The sequence below is a fragment of the Notothenia rossii genome (genome assembly GCF_949606895.1).
Source record: "Notothenia rossii genome assembly, chromosome: 1".
NCBI classification, from domain to species: domain Eukaryota; kingdom Metazoa; phylum Chordata; class Actinopteri; order Perciformes; family Nototheniidae; genus Notothenia; species Notothenia rossii.
Window position 1 is genome coordinate 22,037,505 of NC_136912.1, and position 19,250 is coordinate 22,056,754.

The 19,250-nt window shown below is 41.1% G+C and overlaps 2 protein-coding genes across 4 annotated transcripts; one reads left to right on the forward strand and one right to left on the reverse strand.

Moving 5' to 3' along the window:
- Positions 1 to 343: 343 nt before the first annotated feature.
- On the forward strand, positions 344 to 10,386 carry wfs1a (Wolfram syndrome 1a (wolframin)). 2 transcript variants are annotated; one of them, XM_079642187.1, is made up of 12 exons: positions 344 to 482; positions 998 to 1,570; positions 3,131 to 3,210; positions 4,448 to 4,592; positions 4,670 to 4,843; positions 5,240 to 5,320; positions 5,399 to 5,538; positions 5,634 to 5,759; positions 5,919 to 6,164; positions 6,724 to 7,002; positions 7,254 to 7,417; positions 7,582 to 10,386. In XM_079642187.1, the coding sequence occupies exons 2-12, from the start codon at positions 1,003 to 1,005 to the stop codon at positions 8,756 to 8,758; spliced, it is 3,180 nt and encodes a 1,059-aa protein (XP_079498313.1). In that variant the 5' UTR covers positions 344 to 482; positions 998 to 1,002; the 3' UTR covers positions 8,759 to 10,386. The 2 variants fall into 2 exon arrangements, with proteins under 2 accessions (XP_079498313.1, XP_079498314.1); XM_079642188.1 differs by having other exon boundaries at positions 5,637 to 5,759.
- ppp2r2ca (protein phosphatase 2, regulatory subunit B, gamma a) lies at positions 10,196 to 18,638 on the reverse strand. Of its 2 annotated transcripts, none has more exons than XM_079642206.1 (10): positions 18,377 to 18,638; positions 17,518 to 17,711; positions 17,074 to 17,171; positions 16,718 to 16,901; positions 16,157 to 16,269; positions 15,633 to 15,810; positions 14,302 to 14,466; positions 14,044 to 14,213; positions 13,171 to 13,262; positions 10,196 to 12,840 (listed from the first exon to the last, which is right to left on the reverse strand). In XM_079642206.1, exons 2-10 carry the CDS (start codon positions 17,579 to 17,581, stop codon positions 12,543 to 12,545), a joined length of 1,362 nt encoding a protein of 453 aa, XP_079498332.1. In that variant the 5' UTR covers positions 17,582 to 17,711; positions 18,377 to 18,638; the 3' UTR covers positions 10,196 to 12,542. The 2 variants fall into 2 exon arrangements, with proteins under 2 accessions (XP_079498332.1, XP_079498331.1); XM_079642205.1 differs by having other exon boundaries at positions 17,518 to 17,899.
- Positions 18,639 to 19,250: the final 612 nt, after the last annotated feature.

Below are 19,250 nucleotides of genomic sequence, written 5' to 3' on the forward strand. Positions count from 1 at the left end.
TGTCAGACTCAAGAGTAGGCCTAGAGCTTTTGACCCTTAACCCCATAATCCACTTCAATACTGCAAACGTTTTGTTGAAATACTATGGTCTTATTCGACACCAATAACCCACTACTGGTTTTTTAAAGATTTTAAAGAGAGAGCGGTGAGAAAACCTTCGAAGACACGACCGAAATTGTTAAAATTCCCCTCACAGGTTTACAAAGCAATAAGCCAATACTAACCAATCAGATGTATTGGTCGTTTGACTGGCAGTTTTTTCACCCTATCAAGGACGATACTATTTAAAGAGGGCAGGCCCTAAAGTTATGGTGTTGTTATAGACAAGACACATGAGCATTTTGCCCCTGCCAGTGTGCGTGTCTTGTTGCGAGGAGCTGTGTGGATTGCATGGAGCTCAGCATGGACTACAGATACAACTTTTAGATTCAGTCGGACAATTTACTTTTTATCCTGAGAACATCTGCTCACTAAGTTACCAAGTAAGTGTTGTTTCTTTTTGTTTTAGTCAGTGCTGTCATGGCGCAGGTTTAGTAACAAGAATGAACCTGACATGAGTTCACGTACTGTATACTCGCACATGAAGGCTACCATGTGATGCATGTGTAAAACTTCTCTAATGTAACCCTTTAATATTTTAATTTCTAACGAAAGTGTCTGATCAACAGAATGTTGCTACTTACAATTGCCGTTTTGTTTAGTTGCATGTGCATGTGCAACAGCGTTTCTATTATCCTATGTATTTCTTCTTTCACAATGTTGACACGGATTCACTCTTGTTTCTATCCCTGTCAAAACTCCCTAAGGTGTCATGTTTTAGGTGCAAACTATTCAGAGGATGTTGTCCTCTCTGACCGGGAGCTCACAGTGTCAGGCCCACAGCTGTGTCTTCACTTACCACTCAATATTAGAAATGACCTCGATTATCTTTGCTACAGTGTATGCTTGAAATTAGCTACATGATAATTTACTAACAACCTTTTTCTTTTAATTCCAGAAGATATGGAGAATGATGTCCTATCCACTGCTGTCAACAACCAGGGGTCATGCCCTATCCTGGATGGATCCTCTCTTCCCTCCCCCATAAATTCTCCTCCTGTAGTCTCCAATAACATCTCTGCTACTGCCTCTGACCTTGCAAAATCTTCATCCTCAAAAGAGACCACCTCAGAACCCAGAAAATTAACTAGCTCCTCTCAAACATCCATTCCCACCATTTCTTCCCTTCCTTCTTTAGAGGGTTCAAAGCCATTAAGTCCCACAGTGCTCTCTGAACCTGCACCTAAACCCTCCTCTCCTCCTCCAAACAAAAATACAAACTGCTCTGCTCCTGAAATCCCCAAAATGTCGTCCCTTTCCAAACTCAAATCTGTCTCCTTCACATCTGCTACCATGGCTCTTAACACTCAAACAGATTCCTCTGAGTCTTCCTCCCCTCCTGCTTCCACTGTGGATCCTGCAACTTCTTCCAGCGCTACTGTTAAACGCACCTTTGCCTCCATGGCCAAGCGGGTAATAATACAGGAAAGACTAAGGAAATCAGAGGAGGATGAAAAGGATATAGAAGATGGTAAGAATGCCTTTGCTTTGAGTCTTTGATTAAATGAGACTCCTAAAAAGTTATCAAAGCAGAGTTAACCCGTCTTGGATAAACATCTCTTTATCTTTACTTAGTCACCTTAAACTTGTTTTGTAAGGCAACTTGGGCTGCTTCTATGCATCAAATGTGTCATATATAAACAGACATTAATACAGCAATTGAATTAAATTAAATAATGGTGTTTATACTATCCAATGGCTCCATGTCATTCGACATGTACACTGTGTTGACTACTGGTTTTACTCAGTGACTGAAGTTCTAGAGAGAGTAAGGGCCTCCACATATACATTACCTTCTCCTTTTTACTGTTTGACTGGCAGGTTAAAAGTAGTCAGCATATGTACAAATACTTTGGCAGCGTCTTCCCTTTTGCCGTGCATGAACACATGCGTTGGTGAACTTCTTTAGTAATGCTGAAGGTTGGTTAATCTCCTATGTGGTCCAAATTGAAATATCTCAGCCACTATAAGATACATTGGCATGAATGTCTGTGCTTATATTCTAAAGGATGAATCCTAGAAGAGTTAGTGGTTCCATGGTGCCTTATTCTAGCACCAACAGCAGGTTGGCATTTTTGGCTTTTCATGATATCAACTGGAGTGTCATGACTTTTTGTACATACATCCATAGTGCCCAGACCATGAATTATAATGACTGGTGATCCCTGTCCTTTTATTTGGCGCTTCTATGAGGTTTATATACTTTAAATATGGTTCTGAGAATATTTCATGCCATTTTTTAAAATGTTTTGTAATCCTTTTATTGACCCAATTTCCCCGTACCGTATCACCTGAGAGCATGATAAGATCCATATGTTAGCATTGTCTTTGTGAATATGTTAGCTTGCTGGCATTAGCATTTAGTTAAAAGCAGTGCTGTGCCTATGTAAAGATTCACATGCTAGTATTGGCTAGCCTTTCTGTCTTGTTGAAGACATCGGGTACATACTCGCCTTTTGTGAGGAATTTTAAGGAACCAATTTACATTTTACAATTAATGATACCTATAGGTTTATTTGTAACTGATTTGAATAATTACTCATTTAAACTCTGATGTTTGTATTCCCCCATGATAAAAGTGAAACAAACAACTGTAAAATATTGTTGCTGTACATAAGAGGCTGTGACATTTGAAATAGGGACACAGGCAAAGAGGATGAACCCTTGTGCTTAAAGGACACTGGATTGACAGAAGCAGTTATGAAACGTAATGCAATTTACAAGCAATGGTGTGACATAGTATTGATGAACAGTGTTGAAGGAGCTCTCTGTTCTTGTCACAGGATGTCTGCTCAGAAAGACAGATGTACCTATTTGCACATTGATACTCTGACTTCTAGTTATTCTCATGTTACAAGATAAGTCACGGGGATTCATTTATCACTGGCCATTAACATATAGTTTACAAATCAGCACTGTGTCCCAATGCTCTTTCATTAAAGGCACTCTCTGATACAAGTTTGTCAGTGACAGTTTTATGTAATCCATTGATTGAGAGAGTCGTTTTTTGATCCCCTCTGTTCACCTCCAGATGACGAACCAGAGGAAGATTTGTCTTTGGAGCAGTTGGAGGAGAAGGCCACTGCGGGTGATGCCAGAGCCCAGACCCGGGTGAGTTAAATCCCCCAGACTGGCACTTGGCATTGTTTTCAGTCCTGCTGGTTGCCTCAGTCTGGTTGTGAGCATGTGTCTATTTTTGTCCACTTGGAAGATGATTCCATGCTTTTCATATGATACACCAAAATAGTTTCGGACATAGAAATCATTATGAACACTTTTACAGTGTATTGCAGTACTGCACTGAATTTGTAAATATTAAAATATGCACACTGTCTTTCCTACTTTTGGCTTCTAACTGGTACATGTAAAAAGAGGTGCTGGCAGCAGAAAAAGGGGGGGCTTGAGGTGGAAGATGAGACTTTACATTTAATACCCACTAGCTCTGAAAGGGTACATTCCTAAGTGGCTTAATCTTTCCTCTGCTACATGTCATGTATTTTCAAATACCAAGAACCTAAATAACCACAGGGTGTGTGTTTGTAAGGGAACATGTCAAAATATGTGCCCAGACCAAGACAGTACATGGATGTACATACATTAAGGAACAGATAAGATGATCCAATGCTGCCTCCTATACTATAATAGACACGCTGTTCATTATGTAAGACATGCTAAGCGAACATACAGTCATACAAAGTACATTAAAGTAAGGTATATAGTTACAGTATGAGAGAAGCGCGACTACATTGTCAATTTGATATTTCACATATATATATTTAATGAGCATTACTGAGGGGAACCTGAGATCCAAAATGTGGAAATTACTGCTCTATTGTGATTATTGAGCACATGACATTACCCACTTGACATGACATGACAAAGAACTTGGAAACCTGAAATGCGTTCTAATAAATCAGGTTTTTGAGATGATAGGCTTGTTGTATCTAACACAGACAGAAATATATTCATGTGGTTTCACATGATCTCGTCCCCCTATAAACAAGCACATGTAATGATAACTGTAAGAGAAGAAAGTTATGAAATGACAGTTAAGATTAGAAAACAGTCACTTGATATGCCTCTAGGGCCCTGCCTCCCCCAGGCTGTTTGCCATTGACAAACATTGACACTGATGGCCACAGTGACAGGGAATGATGGGTTGTTTAGTCATCTGTTTTGTTACATGTACTTAACTTTGAACTTTCAGATTGTCACCATTTTCTACCAAAGAAATATAAATAATGTGCCTTGAGTATCATGCATACTAATGGCTGACTTTGTGTGACTGTACTTAGATCAAGTTAGATCAAGCCCCCACGCTAATATCATCTCCCCGTCTGTATTTCAGCTGGCTCAGCACTACTTGCTTCTTTCTGAAGATAAGGACACAGAGCTAAATAGTCGTCTGGCTGTTAATTGGCTGATGAAAGCAGCTAAACAGGGAAGAAAAGGTGCATCAAGGGCACTGCAGCGCTGTTGGATCCAGAGAAAAGGTACCTTTACAAAATACAATAAACTGTAATGGTGCTTATAGTTTCTTAACTGTTCTTTGTCTGTCATCCTCTACTAGGAATCACCCCAGAAAATGAGGTGCAAGTGCGCAAGTTGGCAACAGAGAGTAGGTTTGAGCTGGCTGTGCGTAAAGCAGCCATGATGATGTACTGGAAACTGAATCCTGAGAGGAAGAATAAGGTGGCTGTGTCTGAAATGCTGGAAAATGTCGGGCAGGTCAATGCAGTGCCAGGTGAGATGAATATCCAACTGTAATATAAAAAAAAGAAGAAGATTATAACGATGAAGGGTTATACCTAACCTGCAAATATATTTTATTTATTTTTATTTTGTATTTGTTTAACATTTCTTAAACAACATGCCTATACACAGAATTAAAGTCATGTGGACAAAGACAACATCAACACCTTATCGAGCCTTTTATGAATTTTGACAACAATCCAGCCTTACGGACTGCTCAGATTGCAGTAGCATCTTGTTATGATAGCTTCCATTGGATCAAGTATATCACATATTCCCCTTTGTCATTTCATTATTTGCAGCTGTCATGTTGAAGAATATCACATTACATGCAGGCCTCCAGGAAAATATTTTTAACTTGAGTGATGTTGTGGTCGTTCTTTAACAGTAGGTGGCACTGCAAGCAGGAATCCTGTCCCAACCTCAGGCCAGACCCAGAAAGTATTGGAGAGCATGGTCAACAATAAGTGTAAGTAGACAGAGGACACACACAGACCAAGAATATAATATCTTTTCTTTTATAACCGCTTCCTTTCTGTGGTCTTAGCTTCTCAGATGGTGGACATGGATGACTTTGTAGAGATGACTAAAAAGTATGCACAAGGTATTGTCCCCTCTACATCTCAAACTGACAGCCAGGTCGAGGCCAAGACTGAAAGCCCTACGCCTAATGACAGAAGAGAGGAGGTGAAAGACCACATCAGCAAAAATGTATGTGTCATCATAAAGACACAAGTGACATTATATGTTTAATTGTAACCATTCTGATATTGTGTTTAAAGCAGAAGGCTGAGCTGGTACCATCAACATGCAAGAAGGCCTATAAACGATCTTGGAGTTTTGGCCGAAGTGGGATGATGGACAATGGGGGAATGCAAAAAGCCATGGACATGAAATCACGCTTAATGGTAATCATAGCTAGTGTAACAATTCATTCTATACTGCTTAAATTATCCTTCATTACCTTTTGTTGTGGATGTTTTATGCTTGTTGATATAATTTTCTTTCCTGGTTCTTGAATGATAATGTCTCTGGTCTCTCTGTATATTTGTTTTTCCTCACTTCAGATTCTGCAGTACCCGCTGCATGCCATCATTGAGATGAAACAGCACCTGGTGGACTGGGCGTCTCGGGCCGGTGTCCAGTGGCTGAGCACAGCCATCCCCACGCAACACGTCAACGCTCTTATTTTCTTTTTCATCATCAGTAACCTGACAGTTGACTTGTTCGCTTTTGTCATCCCCTTACTCGTCTTTTACCTGTCCTTCATCTCTATGATCATCTGCACATTGCGTGTTTTCCAAAGCAGCAAGGTGATTTCTTTTTATTGCAAAAAACATTCTTGCTACATGTTTTCTGTTCTGTCAAGAAGATTATGTGGGAAGTTTTCCTTTTTGTCAACGTCTCTTTTACTAACTATGCCAGTGGGAAACTCATTAGGTGGAGTCATACAGTCATTTTTTTAAGTGTCAAAAATCACACCAATTTTATAATAAATCTGACCTGTTGCAATAACATGAAATCGAAATTTGCAGTTTTGGTGGTACTGCTTTATGGATATTAAAAATCTTATTTTTAACCCAAAGTATTCATGGGGACACGCCCAGGGGCATAAAGATTTAGAGCCCCTCATGGCTGTAATCTGAAAGATTTCACTTGAAGAGACACATACCAAATATTAAGAGATGCCAAATGCAAAGAAACGTAAATAACACACACAAAACAACTTCAAGTACACACTTAATGAGTAAAAAGAGGCACAACAAAAGTAGTTTGTGCCCAAATGCCCAATGTCCCATATTCCTTCCATAACTTTTAGCAATGTCTTTTTTTCCCTTTGGCCTATCATTGTTCTTCTATTTTCTGTCACAGACTTGGGAGAACTTCAGAGCCCTGACATCGCTTCTGACACGTTTTGAACCCAGCCTGGATGTGGAGCAAGCAGAGACCAACTTTGGCTGGAACAACCTTGAACCATACCTCTACTTTATTGTGTCCGTTTTCCTCGTCATTTTCTCCTTCCCTGTTGCTGATAAGGGCTGGATCCCCTGTTCTGAACTCTCCACTGTGGCCATATTCTTCACTGCCGTCAGCTACAAGAGCCTCAGCCCCACTGCTGCGACGTATGCACGCCGGGCAATGGTCATAGAGGTTAGACAACACTGGCACAACATTATGATCAGAAACACAGTTTTGCATGTTTTATCCTATTAACATAAAATCACAAGGGTATATTTACCAATATTACTACCAGTTACACTTCAACACAGAATAAAGCAAGTTAGTGGTTTGTCGATTTTCGACAACTTCAAGGAAACCCTTAGTATTGTTTTGTGTGAATTCTCAAGTTTTTAAAGTTAAGCTTGAACTAAATCAAGTTTTTGTTTGTACTTTTAATCCAGGTCGCATCGTCTTTGTGCTGCCTGACCCAGTTCCTGCCAGAGAAAATGACAGTGCTCCGTTTGCTGGGGCGCACCGTTGCCACACTGCCACTAGGGGAGTCAGTGGTGCTGAAGCTCAGTCTCCCCTGCCTGCTGTATGTTTACCTGTTCTATCTGTTTTTCAGGTAAGTAGGAGCAAAGTGCTCTATTGGATGTGTGTTTAATAACAGTTCAAATACTGGATTGTGTCAATGGGCTTTAAAGTCCACTGCAGCTTTTTTAAATTATTATTTTTGCCCTTTGAAAATATATATTTATTTTCTCTTCTTTCCCTTTGTTCCACCCTCAGCATGGCCAGGATGCGTGGTTTCAGAGGGACGTACTGCTTCCTGGTTCCATACCTTGTGTGCTTCATGTGGTGTGAGTTCTCTGTGGTGCTCCTCCAGAGTTCCTCTGCCGTGGGTCTGATGCGCACCTGTGTGGCCTACTTCCTCTTCCTGTTTGCCCTGCCTGTTTTGGCTTTTGGCCTCGCTGCCATGCTCTTAATCCAGGTCTTCAAGTGGTTCCTGGAGCTGGAACTGATGAAGGTGATTGTGACCCTGGTGGTTTGTGCCATCCCTGTCACCCTACGGCTGTGGACACGGTTCAGCATGTCTATTCTGGATGTCTTCCGCTCAATGACCCACCGCGGCCCAGTCAAACTCATCTTACTCTGTATCTCCATGGTGATCCTGTTCTTCTCTATCTATGTGTATCATGCAGAGGGACAGAAAGTGTACAATTCCACACTGACTTGGAGAAAGTACAGTCAGGTGTGCGGGCCACCTGCCTGGGAATTGAAAGGCAAGGCCCAAACGCAGCTCTTCTGTAGCCACCTGCATGGCCACAGAGTCACCTGGATAGGCCGTTTTAAGCATGTCCGGGTGGCTGATACGGATAACGGGGCACAGTCGGTCATCAACATGTTGCCAGTGTTCTTAGGAGACTGGCTGCGCTGCTTATATGGAGAGAAGTATCCCAAATGTGAACCAAAGAATGATACAGTTGCAAACCTAACGGCTGCCAATTTGGATGCATCTGCTACCTTTTCACTGCCCATATTGCTCGGTACACAAGAAGAGGAAGAGATGTGTGAGATTAAGACTCTGGCCAAGCACACCTGCCACATCAAGCGCTTTGACAGCCACCGCTTTGCGGTGACAGTAGGGATGATCGGGGATGCAATTGTGGAAGACCCAGCCAGGGATATAGTCCTAATAGCCAGCCATGAGTTCAAACAAGTTCTGCTGAACATAAATCCGGGTAATATGGTGGAGTTCAGCACCAAGTTGGATGGAAGTCTAGGAGACAGAGCTCCTTGCTTCGAGTTGAAGGCAATTCGCTGTCTGGACTGTGTTTCGTCTCTGCTGACTGGAGGCAGGCAGGTGAAGATAGAACGGGACTGGAGACGCACCACAATGAGAGCCTTGAAGTTTGCCTTTGATTTTTTCTTTTCTCCCTTCCTGTCAGCAAAAATCAACACATAAGTAAGTCAACACGACAGTCAAGCTAAAGTATTAAGGATTCACTTACATCTCTGCAGGAAACTATGCTCTTCTTTTTTTTTGCATGGTGATCATGTTACTTATGTAACTTGTGGTAATGTTTACAATTTGATCCTACATGGATCTACAGTTCATGTTTACGTATAGCTTTTTTAACGATGCAATAGTTATCGTAACTTTAACGTTTTTCATGGTAGTGCATGAGTTTACAAATAATTCACTTCTATGGTTCACATACCTTAACTGACCGTTATTGACTGCTTTTATCAGCTTTGGGTTTAGACTTCTGTCACACTTGCTTTAATCCTGTTAAACCCAGAGACAAAAAAAAGTATAATTTTTTTTTTATCCAACATTAAAGTATGACCTTGTAAATTCATCTTTCAATTTCCAGTATTGTTTTACATTTGATACAAATCTGTAATTTGAAGGTGCCAGATTGTATGCAAAGTAGCTTTTGTTAAGCGCTGATTTCTACTAAAGATACGGTACACTTGTTGAGAATCAAAGATCAGAGTTAAATGTATCTTTGATAAAGCAATATTGTTGCTGCTTTTAAGGAATGTCTTACTCATATTAGGAATATGTTTGCATGTACAGTACAGTATGTGTGTGATGTAAATGTCCATCTGGCTATTTATTTATGTAGGTTGTGTGACATATTATTTATTCTTGGGTCTGTTAGCAAAACAATATCTGGCTCTTTTGTCTTAACAGTTTCTGGTCTTAATCTTATTTTTAATTGATAATCAGATTGTCCTGTGCCTTAAGCTACAATGTGCATTCAATTTCAACTTAGAAACTAAACTTAAAACATTTACCTAGTTTTTTTTTCACGTTTGCAGTGAGGCTGTATATAAACCCACAAACTTGTCAAAGTATGCAGCTGTAGTCTCAGTTTCATGGTTTGTATTTCATACTCAACAACAAAATGCCACAGCTAAGATGTCAAGGGTGAAGTGACTGAATTCACCAGTAGGTGAAACTTCTTAAAGTAAGTTATTTTTTGGGTGGTTAATCCGACTGTAGACATACCAAATAAATATTGAATAGAGTTCATTCCGTAGAAATAGAGGGCCAGTAGTGCCTTTACATTATCCTGGTGTTGCGATAATAATAAAAAACGAATAAATTGCCACAGATTTAAAATATGCAACGTTGCCTCACTATATAAATAGAAGTATTAAGTATGTCTTTATTGCTTGAGCAAATTATTCGACTTAAACAGATTAAATCATTTTGAACTGTACATTTCAAATTGTCAGAAAAGCTAAAGTCTAATCAAAGCTAAAGATGTGGCTGTTTTTCATATGATTAGCATTAAATACTTGCAATAAATAAAAAGCCATATATATGAACAGTATTAAACTGTAACCTCAATTCACCTTTTGAATGAAAATCATTGATTTCGGGCCTGTATACTGTGAATGAGTTTATTCAGTAATGGAGCTTATGGGAGCGTGCAATGAGTAATAAAGTGCTTGCCTTTCAAACAAAACTTCCACACGGATGCTTTTTTCAGGTTCATAGTCTGAAAGTATTTCATTGATGAAAAAATAAAATGTCCAATGAATATATATATACACAAAGACATAAAACGATCCAACACATTACTTTGTCAGATTTCATGTTATTTTATTAATGCACATTCCTTTCATTCACCTCATTTGAGTTGTGTTTTTTTCATGTTAGACTTTTCTTTTTAAAAGTATGATAGATATATACGCTAGTAGCATTGAGTAATGGCAACATGCAGCTGCTGTGCTCCTGAACACAAACCCTTTCACAGATTGCATGTGGTGATGATGATGGTGATGATGGTTCTGATGTGATTACAGCTGACTTGCTCTAAACTACCGCTCACCATAGGAGGACTGACAGTTGGACCTAATATAATGCCTCAGGTGGCCTGTCGTGTCATTGTGGATTTTGTTGTGTTTTACACTTTGTTAAATCAGAGCAAGACCGCTTCTGCGTTCAACAACACTGGAGGACAGTGAAGACCAAAACATAGCAGCAGAACATAAATATCTAGGACTTTGAAACAAAAGGGGGAGAGTAGTGAGGAGAGAGCAAACAAGTAAAACATACTAAGAATTTCCTTCGTTTCTCTGGGACTAAGGTCTTTCACCTTGAAACTGTGGTTTATTCATCAGTACTGGAAAGTGCAACCTTCACCTCTGCACTGATGTTCTAATTCCCCCTGGGCCAAGGCCACTTGAGAACAATGCACTTCACTGTAAACAATCAAATATTGACCAAGTCACAGAATTTAGTCCAACACAGTCATCACCTTAATGCTTTACATCCTAAGCTATCCTCTTCAGAGTTGCATGTGGCACTGTGAGGTATATGCTATAATAACATTACCAATCTGTTACATGATCATTTCACAAGACATGGTTTGAATGCTAAAGTAATTTTTCGCAGTGTACATAATAACCTATTGCACTGATGATAAGCTTTGACCTTCAAACACACCGGACACAAACTCCCTCATCAAAACGTTGATTAGTTCAATCAGGAGCCTCATCTAAAAACAAATGTGCCTTGATTCCATCCTTTCTTTGATTCCAAGAGAGACCTCTTCCAAATCTGCTGATGCCCATTTTAAATGAACATAACACTCAGCATAAATTCAACAATTGTCTATTTAGAAAGAATCACAAATCAGACTCACTTCGACACACACACTGTCGCTCTCATTTCCTGTAATTTACAGCACAGGTATGTAGGCAAGAATGGGACGTAAATCAAAACTAACATTGGCTTTATATACACAACAAAACCGTGAGTGTTGGTTTGTGCACAATTCAACCCTAGCTGGCCACAGCCAGAAATACCTTTCTATGTACTGCTACAAAAAGAAGCCCCTTCATCGAGTCTTTAACAGAAATAGTGCAACTGTGCAATCCTTCTATACATTGGATCCCTGGTTTATATGCAGTGTACTAACTAGACAAAAAATGCATCCTTTAGCTGTCTGGATCCAAAATTGGTTCCACCTTAAAAAAAGAACATTGAATATTTACAGCTAAGAGTAAATATAGTGTGTGCCTGTAGAAGAAGAGCCAATATCTTAAAGCAGGAATCCTGCTGCACTGTGTTTTTGTTAGTGCTATTATTGCACAGTGGATATGGCAAAAATGATGGGGCATTTATGAATTATATCTCCAAGTGCACTGCTCTAAAAGGAGAGGTTCGGTTGCTGTTGTCACCCGATAGAGAGAAAATAAGGGGTTCAGGATGTTGTTGTGAAGAGCTGTATAATAAAATCACTCCGTTAAATGTCTGGCAAAAATAATTGTGAATCCGTCATCTCATTCCCTCTCTGTTACTACCATTCTCCTACTTTATATATGGTGTCCAAAGATACCAGAGCACATCAGTGAGGAGTGCAACATTGTGTGGTCAACAGCACGGACTCATTACAGATGGAGAGGTGTCCCCGCACCTCTTTTAGTGCCCCTACAGTGGAGCAGATCTAAAAATGGGAGAAGTGGAACCAAAAACATGTCCTGATGGGTTCTGGAGATGTCAACTCATCTCAGTGTTGAACAAATACACTAACAGTCTTGTGATTATATTATTTTTCCGACCTTGCAACGCAAACAGACGTTGCAATCTCCGGATGTGAAACAGCTTTCTTTTTACTTAATCATCTTATAGAGGGTCCACTTCCAACGTCGTCAGTAAGACATCCAAATATTGTTGGTTCACTGGTTGTACTTCTTTGTGTCTGTAATTGTCCATAATCCCATCTCTGTCACTGTAACTGCGTCTCAGGGTTGACACGGTCCTGGAAGATGTACAGGTTATTGGTGGCTGCTATGGCAATGATGTTCTCGGATGGGTGCCAAGCCATGTGCAGGATTTTCTTGGTAAAGTCCAGGCTGTCAACGCCGACATCTCCGCGGCGACGCTTACCACCGCTATACACACGTCTGGTCCGCAGCACTGCCCGAGGTTTACTACTTTCTCGCCAAGCCTCCAGGGTTACGCCTCGCCCCGTCTCCCTGTCAAACATCCGGAAGAAGCTGTTGTACGCCCCTGTCATGATCACGCTGAGGAAAAGAGAGATTGAAATAAAGAGATGTCATATTGAGAAGGGCAAGAGAATGCAGTGAAAATATCAAACAGAAGAAAAAGTATGGTTCACAGAAGGGTAAGAAAGGGAAAAGAAAGAAAGTCAATTGAAAGCACACGGATTGATTAGATGTCTGCAAAGCCTGTCTCTGGGATTGATTTAAATGTCGGATAATGGCAGAGGCAGAGCATATAGGGGATTGCTGCAAGCAGAAACACACTGACACACTCCCCCTCTTTTGCTTTCTCATGGAATTAAATATACTGTACTTTGTCTTTCTTTGCTGCTATTTATCTCAGCCACTTACGTGTCTGAGCTGTTCCAAACACACTCAAACTTGTCGAAGATGCAGTCGTTTTCATAGAGGGAACACAGCTTGCTCCTCAGGTATTCATGGACCTGGGGATTGAGCAGACAGTCAACCTTAGTTCCTGGGGTAGATCAGAGCTATACATGGTGGTTTAGTGGATCAACAACATGAAAAGTGTACAAATACAGGCTACAATGGTTACAGTTACTGGACATATTTATTTACATTTAACGGCCTCCTATTATACTGTTTTTAGACATGTATTATATGTCTCAGATACATAAAAAACATGTCTCTGAAGTGTTTGGCTCAAAATACCAAACAGATCACCCATTCTAGCCATGCCTCATACCCCTCTATTTCAGTCCTGTTAGAGAAGTGCTGATTCTGGGTCTGTAGATTTAAGATAGAGACGAGAGCTCATGCAGGAGAATTCTACCAAGATACTCAGCTAAACGCTGCCATGATTAAACGCCACATTGTGTTCCAAACCACATCAAGGATTATTTCTGAAACAGTATAGAGCTCAAATGCTTTTTCTCTTGCGGGTTTACCACAAGGTGAGTTCCTTTGTATGCCCTGCTTTTTTAACGCATACTCTCTCCAGTACAGGTTAGCTCTGAGTGTTAGCGATGCTTGCTAATGTAAACAAAGACCATATTACGTCCAAAACACGTTGCGCATTGTTTCTGATACAGAGACGTTTCTGAAGCCAGCCCACATTTCCGATATTACATCATGACCGCAGCAAATCTGGATCAGCTCCGTTGTAACCCCATTTTTAGAAATGTGGGTAAGGAGGAAAAGATTTTCAGCTTTTCACTGACACATGGAGGAGACAAAGATCAGGGAGCAGATGCGCTAACATACCTGGTACGTCTCCACAGGCCCCTTGTCCATGTTCAGGTCCCACACCTTGGCGGTGAGGTAGTCTCTGGTCAGCAGGTAGCGTCCACTGTGGCTGAACTTGACGTCCGACACAGAGGAAATAATCTCAGAGAAGAAGGACCGGCTCCCTGGATCCTCAGGTTCCTCGAACACTGACCAATGACAGAGTGATCGATTATTCACAACTATCATTGCATATTTTGTTTTGCAAAATGTTGTGAATGTCCACAACATGCTCACGTTTGGTGTGTCTGTCACAGAGAGCGGAAGATCTCATGTCACAGAGGCGCAGGGTCCCCTTGCTGCTGCTGTACACAAACAGGTGGCAGTGGTGGGGGTGGAACTCCGCTGCCGTTATCACCTCCGTCAGATCCTCCATGTTGGCTGGTTTGATGTCAACAATATCTGAGAAAAAGTTCTGTTAGGGACTGAATATCACAGAGATGAAACCACAGCCTTGAGTATCAAAGGCTTATAGGATAGAAAAAGTGTGATGACACATGTTGTGGAATATGGCCTAATACTTTTGAAGTGTAGAGTGACAAGGCACATTCGCAGAGGAATGACATAGACAATAGGGCAGAGTGAGGGACATCACATTTATCTTACATCCTTTTCAGTATTGTATGAATGTTTGATTTCTTCAGTTCCAACATGTTCTCCCAACAGATCAATTTATAATCACAACCCCAAAAAATGCTTCCCAACCGACCCCCAATGTGCATGCACACTGCGCTCCTCTCTCTGTTCTATTTGTGTCAGTCCTGTGTGGTTCAGTAGAAAGTGTACTGCTGAGTGAATAATTTAAACTCTTCTTCCATAGATGCTTCTTTGATTTTCTAGGTCAGCTTCCATTTGAATGGGAAATCACCACATGCCCCCCCCCCCCCCTTCCTACAAGCTACGGCCTACGCTGAACACACAGCACTCTAATCGAAACACAATCTTACCATAGTCACTGGCTGTTTACTGTATATTAAATATACATCAAGGATGCATTGAGATCAGCAGGAATGTAAAAGCATATTTCAATTGTATGCGTTTTTAAAGAAATTGAATTGTGTGTGAGCATTAAGAACATGTAAACATTTGGATACACTTGCTTGTAGTGCATATCAACACTATTAGTTCAAGGGATAAAATTGAACGCTAACATATATAGGAGTTAGTGTGCACTAACAGTATACTTTAATACATAGATTCAGCGAAAAATAAATGTTATCTGGCTCCAATCTAAATGTCATTTGTTTAATTATGACTTATGTCAACTAAACACAAAAATAATATTGCATTTTTGTGACAGTATTTAAACTATTGTTTTACCTTTAAATGTATTTAACAAAAGTATTTTTACTTTAAAATCCATCCTGTTATATTTTTCACATTGCTGCTGCAGTAAAGACTATGATTACACTCTAATAGTTTAATAACAGTGATAAAGATGTCATTGTATTTTCAATCAGTTTCAGAATTTCTAGGCATTTCAAACCTTCCTTGAGTAAAAGATTATGTTACATACAAAAATTAATATTTATGAAATATAAAAAAACAATAACTGTTAAGAAGGATACTGAAACTGCGGTCCGTGATGCCCAGGTTCCACATATTGATGCGGAGGTCATCAGCAGACAGGTAGGTCTCCCCGTCGCTGTTGACTGAGATGGAGTTGACATGGTAGGTATGTCCGTTTGAGAACACACGTCTGGGACGAACCTCCACCATCAGATCTGTGGGTCTCAGCACCGGCACCTTGGATAAGAAGACAGAGAGCGCATGAATGAAAGAGGCGGAAAGAGAGAGGGGGTAAGAAATAGGGTGATAGAAAAAAAACAAGACACACAGGATATAGGACCTAGAGAGTCAGGGGTCACATGAGGTCGCTACAACATTAACCTGATGGCAGATGGCAACAATGGTGACCTTTTATGGGCTTCCGTGTGTGTGTGTGTGTGTGTGTGTGTGTGTGTGTGTGTGTGTGTGTGTGTGTGTGTGTGTGTGTGTGTGTGTGTGTGTGTGTGTGTGTGTGTGTGTGTGTGTGTGTGTGTGTGTGTGTGTGTGTGTGTGTGTGTGTGTGTGTGTGTATTTATGTGTGTACCTGCAGAGAGGTGATGGTGGAGATGTCCTTGAGCCGTCCCTCCTCATCTTTCAGATTGTATCCCTCTGGTCTCTTGTCTCTCTCACTCACCTTCCACAGTTTAATGGTCTTATCTGTGACAGGCAGAAAGATTTGCACATCTCGGGAAGTTGATTTTGTTGAGAGAAAGCTGAGGATAATTGCTACACTCAGTGGAGAAGACACCTGATAATAATTTATTAATCAAATAGCTAGTTTCCACAGCAATTCAGATGATCATCTTATTACAGGAATATAATGAAAGTAAATATAACAATATTTGGTTTCACACAAAACCAAATATTGTGCAGCAGGATGGTGCCACTTCTGGACCCACAGATGTGACTCCGATGACTGGCTTGGTGTCATATTTAACCCCTAGGTAGTGGATGAAGCCAGTCCTTCCTGTCATTTTTTATATCAATCAAAACGTATGCCTTTATCAGTCTATATCTCAACAAACAAGCTGTACACGGGTCTACCAGATAATCCTTGCTTGTATTTAGAGATCTAGTTTATGTCCTTGGTTAACTGGTTTCTCACCATTGGTGGAGAGGAGGAAATGTGCTGCATTCTGCTGTGGCAGCCATCTTATCTTGTTGATTTTCTCTTCAATCTCCAGACTCTTCAGGTAGTCAAAGTCTGGCTCGTGGCTCTGGAACGTGCTGTAGACATTGTATTCCCCAGAGTCCCCTGTCTCCCCCACCTCCTCGGACTCCCCTTTAGACTGTCCATGGAAATTGAGGAAGAAAACAAAGTTTGGAAGAACGTTAATGTTTAATATGCAGGTAAAGCCAGCATGCAGGGGTTAAGGGGGTAGGTAGTAACCAATAAGTCATGCTCTATGGACACCCTGGTCATAGGGTGATAGTTTTGATTATTTTACAGGTTTAACCCACATCTGTCTCTCTCTGAAAGATGACCACTCGGCCACCTTTATCCCCAGTGGCCAGCAGGTCCCCTGTCTGGTTGAACTCCACTGTAGAGATGACATCAGCTAAAGAAAAAAAGAACAAATGTGAGGCAAATAACGATTAGAATAAAAGACAAAGGGCTGAAAGAGATATAAAGATGATGGGATTCCAAGAAAATTAAGTAGGCACAGGGAAAATGAGGGTGGAGAATTCAGAGATATGTGGATGGGATAGACAATGAGAAAATGAATTATACATTTTAAAACATGCCCCAACAATGAAGTGTCTGAAGTGATCAATGTCAACATCCATTCTCTATATTTAGAAGTGGTACGATAATGCACTTAAAAAGCTGAAATGAATCCACTCACTCATACCAGCATGTTATCTGACACCACAGAGACAGCAATGACACACCGTCTGTTCTACCTTCTGTGACGTAGTCTCGCAGGAAGGTGTGGTTGATTTTGGGGCTCTCAGCGTCCTCGCCCATCTGAAGCTGAGGTAGGGTGACCCGCCAGCGCACCCGTCCTGAGGGGAAGGGTCCGATCCGTGCTCTCTCTCCCTGCCCAGGCTGCGCCCATGCTGCTGGGGCCTAGCGGAGTGGCCTGGAACAAGGCATCCTGCAAAACCAGCCAGCCGGAAGCAGAAGAGGCGAGAAGCGGAGATGGAGATGAGATTGGAGAGGGAGGAGAAAGACAGGTTTTAAGAAAGAAGAAAAGGAGTGAGAGGATGAGAAAATATTGGAAAGACAGGAAAGAGGAAAGTGGTGAGGTAGAAGATGTGAGGTAGTGAGAGGAGGAGAGAAAGCCTGGTGGTGAAGTTGGAAAGAAAAAAGAGGTAGGCTGTCATAGGCTGGCTCACAATACATGCACACAGCATACCAAATGGTGTGACCTTTGTTAGACATTCAAGACACTCATTAGCAAAGATACACGTGTGCAAAAGAACAAGGCCTAGTCAATGCTGAAGCAAATCCCAGAGCTGTAGAATGGAGGAAAAACAACAAACAGCTCTAGCAGAGAAAGAGAGAATATAAATCATTCTGTATGCACACAGAAACAAGAAGAGGATATAAGTATGTACATGTCTACTGTAACATTCAGCCTGTGTAGCTCCGGCAGAGGTAGTAAATGCTCGCAGGGTGTGGTAGTTCTCCCAGATTACTTTCTAGATACCATCTCTCACGCACACACACTTCTCAAATAGATAGTCCTTGACGGAGATCAGAGGAGAACGCAGTGTCTTGCCTGTGCGGCAGGAGGGAGACAGGCCTCTGCACACCTACCAGTCCGCCTGCTGCTGCTGCTGCTGCTGCTGCTGCTATTCCTGCTGGCATGCGTGTGTGTCCTCTGCTGCAGAGTGCCTGAGCAGGCCTGTGTGTCTGTCCAAGGAGGAGGAGAAGGAAGAGAAAAGAGAGAGCGAGGGTGGTGGTGAGAGGAGGAAAGGCAAAGGAGGAGAAAAAAGAGAGAAAGAGAGAGGGATAATGAGGAGGATGGAGGTTCGCTGTCTGCTGATGCTGTAGAAGTGATTCTGTGCAGCATCCACTATGTCATGGCAGCCTCCTCTTGGTGCAGCCAATCAGAGCACAGCTGTCACCCATGGACCAGCCCACTGCAGATGATGAGGGAGAGGCCAGCAGAGGGAGCAGTTTGACAATGAGTGGTGTGTAAACACTGATTCAGAATCAAATGTGGGGTTTTTAAAGGAAGCGCTTTTAAACAATAGAGCATTCCTTAAAAAATGAATTAAATGTACACACAACAATGATTGCATCCATCTCAGAGACTGTGTATCAATGGAATAAGTGACAATTCAATGGAACTTGTTGTTCACTAACATATTTTGAAAAGCTATTTCCTATTACTTTTTTTGTTGTTCATTCTTTCAATAACAAAGAAGATTTTCCTGACTCTTTTTACATGTCTCTTGTTATCTTGCCCTTAACTGATAATGTACAACGCTTGCATTAAAAAAAAAAAACCTTTAATGACATCCCTCTTTGTAAGCATTACTTTCTTTAAGCCTGCATGTACTAAGTGATTTTACCCCACACTGACATCCTTTCTTAACACCGTAACTTCATTCTTATACTGTACGATACTGGTCATATTTTCTGTGCATTTTTTGCTGCACTCAAGTAATGGTAAAGCCACTCAAGT